General features: G+C 39.6%; 2 protein-coding genes across 4 annotated transcripts in view; one reads left to right on the top strand and one right to left on the bottom strand.

Annotated features, from left to right (window-relative positions):
- CCNB2 (cyclin B2) overlaps window positions 1-14,070 on the top strand; it is a 54,257-nt gene that overhangs the window by 25,887 nt on the left and 14,300 nt on the right. For 2 of the 3 annotated variants that reach the window (XM_072615668.1, XM_072615662.1), the window contains exons 6-9: window positions 649-885; window positions 1,490-1,630; window positions 2,763-2,873; window positions 4,047-6,021. In XM_072615668.1, the coding sequence (XP_072471769.1) occupies window positions 649-885; window positions 1,490-1,630; window positions 2,763-2,873; window positions 4,047-4,157 (600 nt within the window). In that variant the 3' untranslated portion in view covers window positions 4,158-6,021. Of the gene's footprint in view, window positions 1-648; window positions 886-1,489; window positions 1,631-2,762; window positions 2,874-4,046; window positions 6,022-14,070 lie in introns of those variants that run through there. The other variant, XM_072615664.1, reaches the window with a different exon arrangement.
- Window positions 10,288-14,070, bottom strand: part of MYO1E (myosin IE) — a 226,980-nt gene continuing 223,197 nt past the window's right edge. The window contains exons 27-28 of the mRNA XM_072615613.1: window positions 12,804-12,973; window positions 10,288-11,490 (exon numbers count right to left, since the gene is read on the bottom strand). Coding sequence (XP_072471714.1) covers window positions 11,414-11,490; window positions 12,804-12,973 — 247 coding nt within the window. The 3' untranslated portion in view covers window positions 10,288-11,413. The remainder of the gene's footprint in view (window positions 11,491-12,803; window positions 12,974-14,070) is intronic.

The following is a 14,070-nucleotide window of genomic DNA, read 5'->3' as shown; positions in this document are numbered from 1 at the left end:
TTCACAGTTAAATATTTGCTAAATTGGAGGCCTGAAAATTGTCGCTTAGAAAGTTTGGAAGCTTTAGCTGCTAAAGCAATAACCCAAACACCTTGAACCTTTATATTTGTCAGAATGTGTATGTCTCTTTGATCAATTTGTATGGTACTTTGGTAGGGGTAAGAAGGACTTAAATTTCGACTTAGCAACACAGATGAACAGTGCTGCCATATTTGGCCATATGTTGAGTTAAATGATATATATCATAGTTTTAAAAGTAATTCCAAAGCCTTGTATTCATCTCTTAAGAGTTTAGTTTGAAAATTTTTCCCCCTGTAGAATGCTCTTTTTTTCCCCATAACTTATAAATATGATTTACTCCAAGGGGAATGGACTGATCTGGGGGCAGCAATGATGGAGAAGGCCTCTTACCTTCCCCAGCCATCACGGGCCAAGAGGGCAGGGAAACCTACCCCTAGCTACTCTCTGTGTCCCAGCTTGACTCACCTTGGGGAATAAGGGGGAATCTGCCAGTTCTAAAAATTCCTTTCCTCACTGTCTTTCCCATGTAGGTCTCCTGGATTCTAGAATCTCTTTCATTAATTTACAGGATGTGAGGAAGGTGTCTTGTTGTTCTATGTGTAACAGAAGAAACATTGTTTCATGTAGGTTCAACCAGTCTCTCGGAAGAAGCTTCAGTTGGTTGGAGTTACAGCGCTGCTTTTGGCTTCCAAGTATGAGGAGATATTCTCTCCGAATGTTGAGGACTTTGTTTATATCACAGACAATGCATACACTAGCTCTCAAATTCGGGAAATGGAAATTTTGATTCTGAAAGAATTGAAATTTGAGTTGGGTCGACCACTTCCTCTCCACTTCTTAAGGCGAGCATCGAAAGCTGGTGAGGTGAGGGTCTTCAGCTTACAGCAACTAATAGTTAAGATTCTGAATTACTGCTGTCTTGGAAGCATTTAAAATGATATACTTTTCCTCACCTGCATTTATCTGATAGGAAACTATGAATTTACTAGAAAGTGTCTTTTTAATCTTTAAAAAGGGTTTGCATTGTAGCATGCTAAGATACTTTGCAGCTATAGATGCATTTGTGAAAATAGGAAACCTTCCTTTTCCATTGCTTCTCTAAAATGTTACAAAATGCAAGTTTAAGGGGTGAAAGGGGATTTATATCTGTATTGCTTTGACTTGGATTATTTATTTATTGATTTTCAAGTCAGACCTGGAATTTCATTGGGGTAGGGAACCCCCAGTGCAAAAGCTCTCTCTACTAATGCAGATCAACAGCCATTTTGTAATATTAATCTTGTAGAGTTGCCTAGGACCATGAGAAGTTAAGAGACTTGCCAAGGGTCACATAGCCTGTAGGCTATATCCTTGGAGAGTTAGAACTTTTTGACCCAGAGGCTGGCTCTCTATCCATACCATGCTGTCTCTCTTGACTGATTTTTCCAAGTTAATAACCCTGACCCCATGATGAATGTGATTTTCACAGGCAGATGCTGAACAGCATACATTAGCGAAATACTTGATGGAGCTAACAATTATTGACTACGACATGGTGCATTATCGTCCTTCTGAGATTGCTGCTGCTGCTTCTTGCTTGTCTCAGAAGGTTTTAGGTCAAGGGAAATGGGTGAGTGCTTGGTTTTGTTAGAAGTTTATGATACAATTTGCAGAGGTGAGAAATCTGCAGCCTCTAGGCCACATGTGGCCCCCCCCCCCCCCCAGGTCCTCAAGTGCAGCAATCTTTTGACTGAATACAAACAGAAGTTCTGTGAAGACTCCTGGTTTAGGGCCTCCCAGTGTGAGGTGAGGGGAAAGGGGCAACTCTTCATTCCAGGGTGTGCTCAATTCAGCTTCTTTGAAACTTTGTAACATGCCCTTGTGGAATACACCTTTGTTGGTTTTCAGATTCTCTTTGTGCTTCATTAGGGTTTGTTTCAAAAGTCCTTGCTCTTTTGCATGATTTTCAGAGTTCACACTTAATCTGTGGATGAAGGAAGGCACTTTGACTATTAAGATGCTATCTTAGGACCTAAATGACACGTAAGCTGAAGCCAGGTTGCCTGGCTGAATCTAGCTGTTTGGTTTAGTGGTGTCCTGTTTACTAGGCCTGAAGTACAGGAAAACAAGATTCCCTATAGGATAACGTTTTGTTCAAAGTGCTCTTGAATTGGGTGAGCTGCTTTTGGCCACATTTTATTTCTTATTTCTGAATCTTTTCAGAGAAAATCTTATACATTAAACAGTAATGAGGCACCTAGGACTAGGGCCTCAGTTTTTAGCTTGTAGAGGTTGAGAGCTACCTAGGCTCCTCAGTCTGGGGTGCAAAGGGACTCGACATAGCTCTACCTTGCCTTTTAATTTTTGCTCCATGTGATGTACTTCTCAGTATCTAAGATGAAAGCCTTATTTCTAGAAATACAGTTCTGTATTATTCTAGCTGTGAAAATAATCAATTCATTAAAAATGTTTTATTTTTTTAATATTTTAAAAAAATATTTTTTAAGTAAAAATTTTACTTAGTCTAGTGTCTCAGAGTGGAAAGATGGGTGTTTATTTATAAACTGAGGGATATAACCTTAGATGGTCTTAAACTCTGACAGTCTGATTATAGTAGTTAGGGTTAAAGACGCATGGTTTTTTTAATGGTGAGGTTACCTAATCTGTCTTTGTAAAATGAGCTATTCTAAGTTGTTGAAGTATGACAGATTCTCTTTCTTAGAATCATTGCTCACCTCTTCTATTCTACTTGTATATTCTAGAGCCTAAAGCAACAGTATTATACTGGTTATTCAGAGAATGACGTATTGGAAGTGATGCAGCATATGGCCAAGAATATAGTAAAAGTAAATGAAAACTTGACAAAATTTATTGTAAGTATTATTCCTTCTTCAGTTTTGGGATTTTTAAGTAAATGGTTCAGTGGATATGGAAGGCCATTCCTGGAAAAGGTTTTTCACATATTTGTAGAATAGACTTGGGGTAGCATTTTGTCAGTGAAAAAATTCCATGAGAAAGTCAGGTCTTAAAATTATTTGGGACTTACCAGAGTGTTTCATAAGAAGACTTCATTATTCTAAATCAGAAGACCTAGTTTTGCATCCTGACTTTGCCTCCAATTACCTGTGTGACCTCGGGCACATATATTTACCTCCCTGGGCTCCAGTTTTTAAATGAGAAGTTTTGACTACTTCTCTTCTCCAGTTGTTATTCTTTTGAATTTATCCTTGTACCACTTCTTAGGCCTCCGAAAGAAAAGATCAGAAGGCAAATAGGATTATGTGGTAGATGAGTGACCAAAAATATTTATGGAAGGCTTTCTAAGTGGTACGGCCTCCTTAAGGCAAGTCAGTGGATCCCTGTACTGTCTGTATGGACACATTGCAGTCTGTCTGACCCTTTATTTTGGGCTCTGTTCTCTTCTGGTTACCCAAGGAAGAGTGCTACTCACCAAGACTTGATGCATTTTCCTGTATGTGTGACTGATAAGAATATCACGTACTGTGGGGCAGACTTTTGTCTCTTTTGGGGTCCCTTTCGTGGTAGTAAGTCATATATCCAGGTCCGTGATGATCTTTCCTGAGGATCATTCATTTCTGTTTGTCTTTATTGTTGACTGTGCAGTTGTGAAAATTATCCCTTAACACTTATGCCGCTGTTGATAGTAGATGTATACCATCTCTGCTCTCTTGTAGCAGTCTGTAAAACTGCATCCCCAAAGCACTTTATCTCCATTAACTATTTTTTTTCTCCCTATTAACAAATATAGGAGGAAACACTATTTAGTGTTACTGAGCTTATGGGGTGATTGAAAAGTGGTTGTGAGGGTTAAAAGCAGAATAACATCTGTAACTGGCCCTATAAGTGTAGATAAAGCACCACAAAAATGTCTCTTGTGTTATGTCTTAGACTTTCAAATCTCTCCTTCTCAGGAGGTAATAATCCTCTTTGGTGAATCAACATTAGGTCACGTTTTATGTTTTATCAACTGCTTTTGGAATGACCAGAACTAACATTTTGACATTGCTTCACTTGGAATCATTTAGGCCATCAAGAATAAGTATGCAAGTAGCAAACTCATGAAGATCAGCACCATGCCTCAGCTCAATGCCAAACCTGTCCAAGACCTGGCATCACCTTTGTTGGGAAGGTCATGAGATGGCTGGGCCCAAGTTGGAAAATCCTCAGTCCACACACTCTTGTATATTGGCATTCATTTGGCACGTCCACTTTTGTACATATTTTCCAGTCTGCTTTGTGGAACCTTTTCGTTTTCTCAATGTATACTGAGGAAAAATAAAACCATAATTTTCCTTAAGGAAATTTGTGCATATTTTCCCTCAGAATTTGATGCTCAATTACTGTAAATTTGTTTTGATTTGGTATTGTTATACATAACAATTAAGTACTATGCTTTCTTTTATTTAACTGTGATATAGCCCTTCCTTTTATACTCCCCAATTTCAAAATCTTTAGGAGGTTTGATTTTTTTAACTGTATGAGAACAGGTTTTTGGCATAGCTAATTGATCAGTTCAAGATGAAATAAGCAGGAGGATTTCTGTTAGATATGCTTAAGTTAAAGTGCTTCTGATTTTACATGTAGAAATGGCTGGTGTAAGGGGATGATTAGGAGGAAAGTGTCCAGGCAGCTTTTTGGAATGATTTAGGAATGGATAGCCCTGGCTTATCTATGTTCTTCTCATGTTTGTGTAACTAGCAGACATAGAAGTTAGTATGATAGGGAAATGCATTTCCCCCAAAAGGGAAATGTATTCCTAGGACATTTCAGATTTGGAACTTAGAATAATGTTTCTCGGTATTATTTGTTAAAAGGTTTTTATATGCTAACCGCTATTTAAATTATATTTTTTCTACAGGAACACTTTCTGAGCTCCAGATAACTACTTAATGTGAATTTTTGAAATGTAATCTATAGGTTTTAGACTTTCTGTACTGTGACAGTGTGATTGTATAAACACCAGAGTCACAAATATGAATGGGAAAAATCATCCTGTGTGCTGAGAATGGATTTCCAATAATTTCAAGAAAGAGTCCTTTTTATTTTAATTGCAAAATTAAGATTCCCTGCTTAGTCCTTAGGGGAATATTTCTGCTTGTGAAGATGAGGGTTATTATAGTTCTGATTCAGGCATGCTCTCTTGTGCTATTTCTACTTTAAGCAGATCAGAATCATTTAAACTTTCAGCTGCAAGTTGAGGGTTCAGCTGATGTGAATATCATTTGTAAATAGTTTTGTGGAGACTTAAAAATCTGAAATATATCACCCCTGTCTTTTTTGAGTTAGCAGAAACTGAGTAGGTAAGAAACTACAATAGCAACCTTCCTGCTGCCCAGTCAGAATGTGTGTGATCATGAAATGGATTTAATCTTAAAAGGTCTTTCCTTTAATCAAAGCAAGATTATTTGCCTAGGCATGATATTGCTCTCCATGTTTTACTGATCATTTTTGTGAGTACATTGTCAAATGAGACATATTTTAAAGGTTATTCAATAGCATTTTTCATATAATATTACCAAGTCCTTCCTCTGGCCTTAGTTTCAGGATATAGTAATAAGAAGTCCCTTAATAGTATTATTAATTAATAGTAAATTGCAAGGCAATGTACCTAAAATGTAATCAATGTAAATAAATTATAAACTTGGAAACAACCTAGCTTGTTAAAGTCCATTTAAATGAAGAAGAGGGGTGTTATGATGAAAAGTACAAACAGAAACGATGATGGTGTATGTGGAAGGATAAAAGGGAGGGTAGGAATCAGCCTCTAGCACAGGCCAGGGCAGGGTCAGACAGCTAAGCCTGGTTGTTCTAAGACAAGTACCTAGAAGATGAAAAGGCTGCCCCACTGGGGACTATTCAACTTCCTGTTCACTCTGACTTTCCATTCACCAAGCAACCTTCCCGTCTGTGATCTGGTTTCTCTAGTAGCCTTTTCTGCCAGGAAGCGTATGTTGCACCAGTGATCCCCTCTGTAAATCAATAAACTTCCATTTTGCTTTATTTTTGAGTCTTTTGTGAGTTTAGTTATTGTGAATCAATTCACCAGATCCTGATCACCCTGGATGAACTGATGTACTCTACTTATGGTTTGTATTTGAAAGTCTGTTGTACAAAGGAAAGGGCCTGCCCTCAATGTAGCCTGCTAACTTCCCTTGATCAACATTGCTACAGAAATATCTTAACTTTTAAAATTATTCTACCTCTCCTGTTCTCAGTGGTACAAGAGTGTAATTTATAAATGAGTTCTGAGAGGTAATTCAAGTGCCCTGGCCCTCTGCCAGTGGAGGACTCGGTTGACCTGCAGTCCTTCCCTTCTGGCTGTAATTAACAGCTGTGGGTTTGCACCCAGAAGGCAGCTTACAACAGTTCATAAAAGTGGACCACAGCTATCCTAGAAACAGGTCAGGGGAATGCTTACTCTTGCCTCTTGGACTGCTCTGGAGGGCTTTTCTTGCCCTTTTTCACCCCAATGAAGTGGCATTGTCACACATTCCATGCCCTTTCATCCTTTCCTCTCACAAGGTAAAATCTTATTTGATTTTTATTTCCTTTTAGTGTCATTTGTGGCCTCCAGAGGTTGTGACAGCCAGTGTCAAAGACTGGATTTGAACTTAATCTTGCTGATTTTGTGGTTAACGCTTTATCATGCCATATTGTCTCCCTAGAGCTCCTTTTTCACAATGTTTGTTATTAACGTGAATTTATAGAAGGGTCAAACTGTCCCATGAAATAAAAGGGAATGTCTCTTGTAATACAGTAAATATTCTATCCCTATGCCCCCGGCACTGTGTGTGTGCTTTAAGGGGTTCCATTATATATTCTGGATTTAATTTGTGGCAACCTATTTAGTGGACTCTTTTTGGTGAGGAGGGATGCTTCAAGTCTTAAGTGACTTATCTAAGTCACTGTTAGGTGAGGAGGAGGGAGGTGAACTCTGAGATACAATGGTGATAGAGGAAGAATGTCATCATTAATGGGCACAACTTAATTAGAAGAAATCCAGAAATACTGGTGGCAACACCTGGTTTACCTCTTCAGTCTGTTTCCTACTCTGTTTTATTTTTTGAAAAATGAGACAAAAGGAGTATTTTAATGTTAAAAAAAAAATAGCAAGTAATTTTTCTTTTGATACTATACTCTGTGGCCTAGCACAGCATTACTTGGGCCTCTTGATAAAAGGCAGGTCAGATCTGAAACTGGATTTCATGAAATACATAAGATGTATCTTTTAAAAAAGAAATGGTACATATCTATAATCATGAAAAAATTCTCTAAATAACTATTGATTAGAGAGATGCAAATCAAAACAACTCATACCTATCAGATTGACTAACATGACAAAAAAAAATGGCACACATAGCTATTCTCCATTTGTAGCTGGCTCTAATTAGAGAGGGTTACCATCTTTCAAACATTCCAGCATTTTAAAACATTATTCATGGCCCCTGGGATCAGTACTGGATAACTTTCTCAGGACCCAAGCATCTCTAGCACTGTCTCAACTACTCATTCTTTTGTCATGCTCATTTGTGTAGCTTTTATTTTCCTAATAAGATTTTTTCTTTTTTTGCGGGCTATTCCTTTAGCTGCCTAGCACTTGGGGTGGTCATCTAATAAATAATATTCAATAAACAACTGTTAGGGGGAAAAAAACCCAAAACTTTTTCAAAAGACTCGTTAAAATCAGAAAAATAAAGTTGCTCCCCCTAACTTTTCTATACCTATTATACTCACCTCTTCTATTGGGGTATGTATCACTCTAAATATATCAAAGTATAATGTGGAAATATGTTTTGCATGACTACACATATATAACCTATATCACATTGCTTGCCTTCTTAATGGGGGGGAAGGCAGAGAAATTGGAACTCAGAATTTTTAAAAAAGAAAATAAATGTCAAAGTAAGTTTACAAATCACATCTTGTGCAGCTTCTCTTGTGCAGACCTCTGGTGTTGAGGCCTAATTATCTCCTATACCACTGCCCACTTCTGGCTTTAAAAACCCAAATTTTACATCTTTGCCTCAAATCTGGCCTCTTTCCCCACCTTATCTACCTGTACACATTTATTTATTCACTTAACCGATACATAACGAGTACCTTTTTACAAAGTAGCATGTAAAACACACAAATGCACAAGATATTGTCCCTGTTCTCAAAGACAAACTGCATTTGGTGATTAACTTACTAAATGACTGGGTTCTTATCCATATAGTACATTGATTTATACACATTGTGATATTGATGATCCCAGACTTTGGATTCATGTAGAATAAAAAAAAATGAGAAAGAGCTCAGTTACCTGATGGTGTAGAGGTCTATGATCAATTACTAAGTTGATTAAAAAGAAAAAATGAGTAGGTTGTACAAGAAAGAATTCTTTCTAGATTTAAAAATCATAATTCTAATTCTCTAACTTAGAAAATTCACAGGGAAAAGCAAAAGAACATGGGAAACCTCAAAAGTCTAAATTCAGACTTATAGGTTTCAAAAAGTATTTCTGTAAATTTTAGGCTATACAGAATTTACCAGCTTGTCAACCATTAGCCTTTTCTGTAGATATTTCGTTTATTCAATTTAAGTCAAAGAATAGTTCTGCCCAGTACAGAGGCAAAGGGAGAAAAGAAGCAGAAAGATATTGGTCTATCTGTTTTTGTCTTCTGAAAGAGCCAAAGGAGGAAAGGACAGAAGGGAGAGTGTGTACAAATTTGGGGAAGGGAGAACTTTTGTGGGAGAACCCCTTCTGGGGAATAATTTTGAGACTTCAGAGGGGGTAAGAGTAGCTGCTTGGCAAGGAATTTTGTGATGGAAGGTGTCGTGTATCTGGCAACTGCAACTGATTGGAATATGGCTAAGAATCTGGAAGTAGGCCCCCCCAAAAAATGTCTCAAGGAAAATAACCAAATACTTGTCTGTCACAAGGAACATGACTATATATCATGTACTTTACCCAGGAGATATCGCCACACTTGGTGGTTCTGTTTCTGGCATCTGCTAGAACCCAGGGAGACAGACTGATTATAGAAAGGGGCAGCAGCTAACAGCGCCTGAAGAAAATGAACAGTAGTTGACCTTGGCCTGCTATGTAGGAACTTCCAGCATCCTGCCCACCCTTCCTCTCATTTATCTTCTTAACCAATGCCTTTAGATCTATAAAAATCTAGAACTTTTCCAGCTAGGGATCTCTCTAAGTGTAGAAGACTGGGAATTGTTGATCCAAGGCCCTCAGTTTAATTTTCACCTCAAGTTTTCTAAAATAAAACCACCCTTACATCCCAATTTCAATAGTACTGTAGCTATAACATGGGATCAAGTTTCCATCTCTCAGCATGGTGTAGGGGACTGAGTGATGGATTTGGGATTAAGAGAGCCTGGTTTCAAATCCAGCCTTTGACATTGAGTGACCTCTATGAGCCTCAATTTCCTCCACTGTAAAATGGGGATAATAGTGTACACAGAGTGTTTTGAAACACAGGAGATCATGTAGGTAAAGTGATTTGCAAACTTTAAAAGTCTCTCATAAACCTCAGTTATTATGTCCTTATACCCTCCCCACTTAAGGTCTCTATTCTGAGACCCTTTCTTTTCCTCTCTTCCCCAAACTCTGAAGAGAAACAGTAGGTGGTAGGGAGTAGTTTGCCCAAAGGTTAAGGAATAGGGATAGTGGTGACTCATGATTATTGGGTCCAGGATCAGGTGACTGGGCTAAGTGTGTTGGGGTAGTGTTATTGGGTTGGACCTTGGGAAATGAGAAATTGAGAATTGGTTGGGTGGGAGATAGTCCCTGGTAGAGACAGGGAAATCAGGAAGGGGTTTGATTTTGACCTCTGAGCAGAGGGAGACCAGGGGAATTGTGAGAAGAGATTAGACAGGCGAGATAATAACCTTTCTCTACCACCCCCCCATTTCCAGTGTTCTAAGCTTTCTACCTCTGGGCCTAATTCCCTCCCCCTTTCTCTTATTTTGTCTTTCCCTCTACTTCTGTTTCTTTCTTTTCCTTAATTGTTCATAATATGGAACTAAGGAGCTTTTAAAAAGTGTGTTTATTCATTCAGGTTTTGTTTCCAGTTCTTGAAATAAGGTGCTTTATACTAGTTCATGGTGCTTGCATTTTATTTTCTCTAACAGAAAATAGGTCACAGCTTCATGCTGTACAGTATCCATGCCTTGGTTTCCCAACTGTCAAAAAGATGTGATAGTTGGGGAGGGAAGGAGGAATCACAAAAATGAGAATCTATGCTTGAACCTATGAATGAACAAGGCAGGTCAGCGATTCCTCTGTTTATTTGGGGGAATTGGGGAGTGGAGTGCAGTGGAGTGGAGAAGGAGATGATTACCAAGAAGAAAAGGAAAAGACACCTACATTGGGGCTGGAGAAAGGTGTGGGCTAGAGCTGTAACACTGATTCTATAAGTGAAAAGGAATAGTGCACATTTGTAAGTACCTGGTGCAAGTCTTATAATAAAACTACTTTACGACTAAGTACAGTGGGATACTACATTATACATTCATACATGTTTCTACCATTTTAGGATTTTGTATATACAGTATATGATCTGCTTTTATAAATGTACAGCTTGAGGAAGAGAGATCCTTCTTGTAATAGGTACAGCATTACACGTAAAACCAACATGGGCCAGCCACATTCCAATTTAAGACGCAATGAAGGCAACGTGGATAACCCACCCCTCCTCCCATGCCCCCTGCTCCTGCTCCGCCGGACCGTCCCTTACACAAATTCTGAGCAAAGTGCAAACCAGCTATTCCACATCTGCTTGGAGACACTCAGCACAGCATCCCTTGCCTTCAGCATTTGGATGGAAACTGCTCACTCCTACTCTCAATCGTCAGTCCTCTGTCCAAGGGTGACCCAGAGCCTTGTTGGGGATGGATCCCTCCAGGGAGAGTTGCAGCATCGGCAGAGAGGTATAGAGAAGACCGTCTGTGTCAAGAAGTTTGGGGTGTTTTGTTTTGTTTAAACAAAGAGACTCCAACTAAAAGGCACTTGTCAACAGCAGCCTTGAACACTTCCTGGGCCTGCGTGGGAAGTGACTTGCTGCTTCGACAGAAATCAAAAGGACTGGAAAGACTTCGCCTTCCATCTGACCAAGTTCAAATACAATAAATAAATCTTGGTTGGTTTCAGCTCTGTCCTTCTGGGTTCCTATGGCTTAGGGACCTTTTAGATAAGAGTAATTCCTACAATACCCTCCCCCCAACCCCTGCCACCCCCCCAGCTTCTTAACAAGCTCCCCAGTGAAGGTGCGGTTAAGAACTCCAGGCCACAGAGAAGATATTGCTTGCTGTTGCTTAGAAGGGGAGTCACCTAAAATGTTCTGTGCTCCATCTGTTTCTAGGACTGTTCCCTAAATATGGTCCAACATCTCTATGTTCAGATCTTGGTCACGTAGTTGTTGGGGAACAGTCCTTGTTTGCCTCTCAGTCGGCCTGTCCACCAGCCTGAGGGATCTGTAGGATCAAAGAGATTTGATGGTTACCATGGAGATTCAGTCCTTAACCCCAGTTTTGGGCTGTGGGGTAGAGCCAGCAGTTCTGTTGGCATGTTAGGAGACAGTTTTTTAGTAAATCGAGAATCACAGAACATACAGAGCTGGGAGGGAACTTAGAGGGGAGCTAATCTCTCTCTTGTTTTACAACATCCTTCTGTTTCTCTTTTTCTTTTCTGTGAGCTCCTCCAGAGCAGGTTCCTAGGACTGTTCCCCCATCTCTCTGTGACACTGTGAGCTTCAGAACTTAGTAACTGAGAAGCCTGATGCCTGCAAGATTCAGTGGTATTTCTTTTACCTGTAACTAAGTGAAGCAGTGGCTAGAACCCTGGACCTGGACTCTCAAGTTCAAATATGACCTCAGATACTTCCCTGGACTGATTATTTACTCTCTGCCTCAGTTTCCTGAAGTGTAAAACAGGGACAATAACAGCACCTATCCCCTAGGGTTGTTATAAGGATCAAATGAGAGAATATTTGTGAAGTGCTTAGCACAGTCTCTGGAACATTGTGGATATTTAATAAATATGCATTCTTTCCCCTTCCCTTCCATCTTATATATCTGTATTTGTTCTCTTTATAGATTTACCCTCTCTCTATATATATCTGTTGTCTTCCCATTCTTTTTGAAAATGGGGATTGCTGTGTATGATTGACTTCACTTGGCACTTGGGATAAGACCATCTTTATAGTTTGGGTTTCCTGGTTTAGATTTTGCAATGGCTTGGATACAGGAAGATGGTCTAGATGAACTCTGGGGGCTCCTCTCATGATTGGGTTGGGATGGAGCCTATCTGTTATCCTTCCTATGGCCAGTACTGGATCTTTGTCTGCCTTCATTCAAAGTCCTCTCAGCCTTCTGCCGGTTGCATCTACTCCACTAAGCACACCACTGGCTTCCACTTATCAGGGCTGCCTGATACAAGTTCTGTCTAGTCAGAAACTCTGTGACTTTCTTCATTTCAGATTTAGGCTTATCTCCTGATATTCTGATTTTTTTGGAAGGTTTGATTTAAATGACTCACCTAAATTCCTGACTTTCTGAGATCTGTCTGCATCTTCCAAACTTCACTTGACTACATGGGCTTCCTGATAGTCAACCATTTTCTGAGCTCCAGTAACTGCCAGTTCTTTAACCCCTGGCTCTCTGACCCCGAGTTCTGACTCTGACATGCTACCCTCCCCACTCATGTCCCAGATGGTTTCTGCACCTCTACCCTCCAACCTGATGGAATGATCGTTTCCAGAAGTAATCTCAGATGATCACCCTCTTACCTTCTTTGAGAATATCGATGATATCATTGGCATTAAAGCTGAGTTCATCTGTGTCCTGAGCATCATAAGCATACAGAGCCTTGCACTGTGGTACCTGAGGCTTAGGTTTGGGCTGGGGCTTGGGTCTGCCACCTGCTGGGGGAGGCCGATTTGTTGTCTGCCTCCGGACGCTGTGGAGAGGAACAAGAGAAGGGTGAATCCATGTTCTACGAGGCATTCTTACTGCACAGGAACAACAGACTTCAGAGATGAAGGTAGCTAATTCTAGAGCTACATATCAGGCACATTTTTAGTGGAGATTATGCTTGTTTATGTGTGTGTGTGTGTGTGTGTATACTTTTTTTTCTAATTCCTTTAACATCATGTCTTTTTCCGGTGGTCTCTTCTTCATGACAAAGAAATATAAAGAAACAAAACTAATCAACACATTTTCGATGTCTATAATGTTAATGTATTTTTGCTTAATTTGAAGATCGTTCTCACCCATTAATAGGCACATGTGACCTGCTTAAATCACATGGAAGCCTAAGTCACATGTGGTGGGAGAAAGCTTGCTGAATGGGTAGAACAGAGCTGGGAGAAAGTTGGTGAGAGCAGGTAAAGCAGAAGAAGGAGAGGACACAGGCAGCAGGCACAGCTAGTGTTGTGAGTGTTTGTGGGAAGGCCCGGCAGGGGTGGGGAAGGTTTGGGAATGGCGACGTCCCCTGCAGTGCTGATGTGTATTGATTTCTGGGTTACTATGATGGATTTGGTTTTCTGGTGTTGGGATTTGACTTTCTGGTGTCTGAGTAAATGTTTTTCTTCTGCTTTCTATATGGAGAGTTTGTTATACTTTGCGATTCTGAACTACGCCAGCATATTCATAGTCTCCATCAGTGCTGTGAATATTGCCTTGGAGATACAACATTGAAAATGGATACCTTATTCCTCATATACCTAGTCTACCACTTCTCTTTCAAGAAGCAAGAGGCATGCTTTCCCCATCAGTTCTCTAAAGTCATGGTTGATTATTGCATTGATCAGCTGTATCTCTGAAAATGTTTTCCTTTACATGGTTGTGGTCCTTACATAAATTCTTCTCCTGGTCCTGCTAATTTTCATCAGCACTGGTTCATTAACATTTCCCTACATGTCTCTGAATTTTTGATTAGTCATTTCTTACAGTATAATAATTCCTGAAGATGTTCATATGCAATTTGTTTAGTGGTCCTAGGGGTTGCATCAAATCTTAGTCATCAGTCAGTAGGTTGTACAATTATTTCCACAT

Source organism: Notamacropus eugenii, chromosome 1, assembly GCF_028372415.1.
Source record: "Notamacropus eugenii isolate mMacEug1 chromosome 1, mMacEug1.pri_v2, whole genome shotgun sequence".
Classification (NCBI taxonomy): domain Eukaryota; kingdom Metazoa; phylum Chordata; class Mammalia; order Diprotodontia; family Macropodidae; genus Notamacropus; species Notamacropus eugenii.
This window is presented reverse-complemented; position numbering and strand designations above follow the sequence as displayed.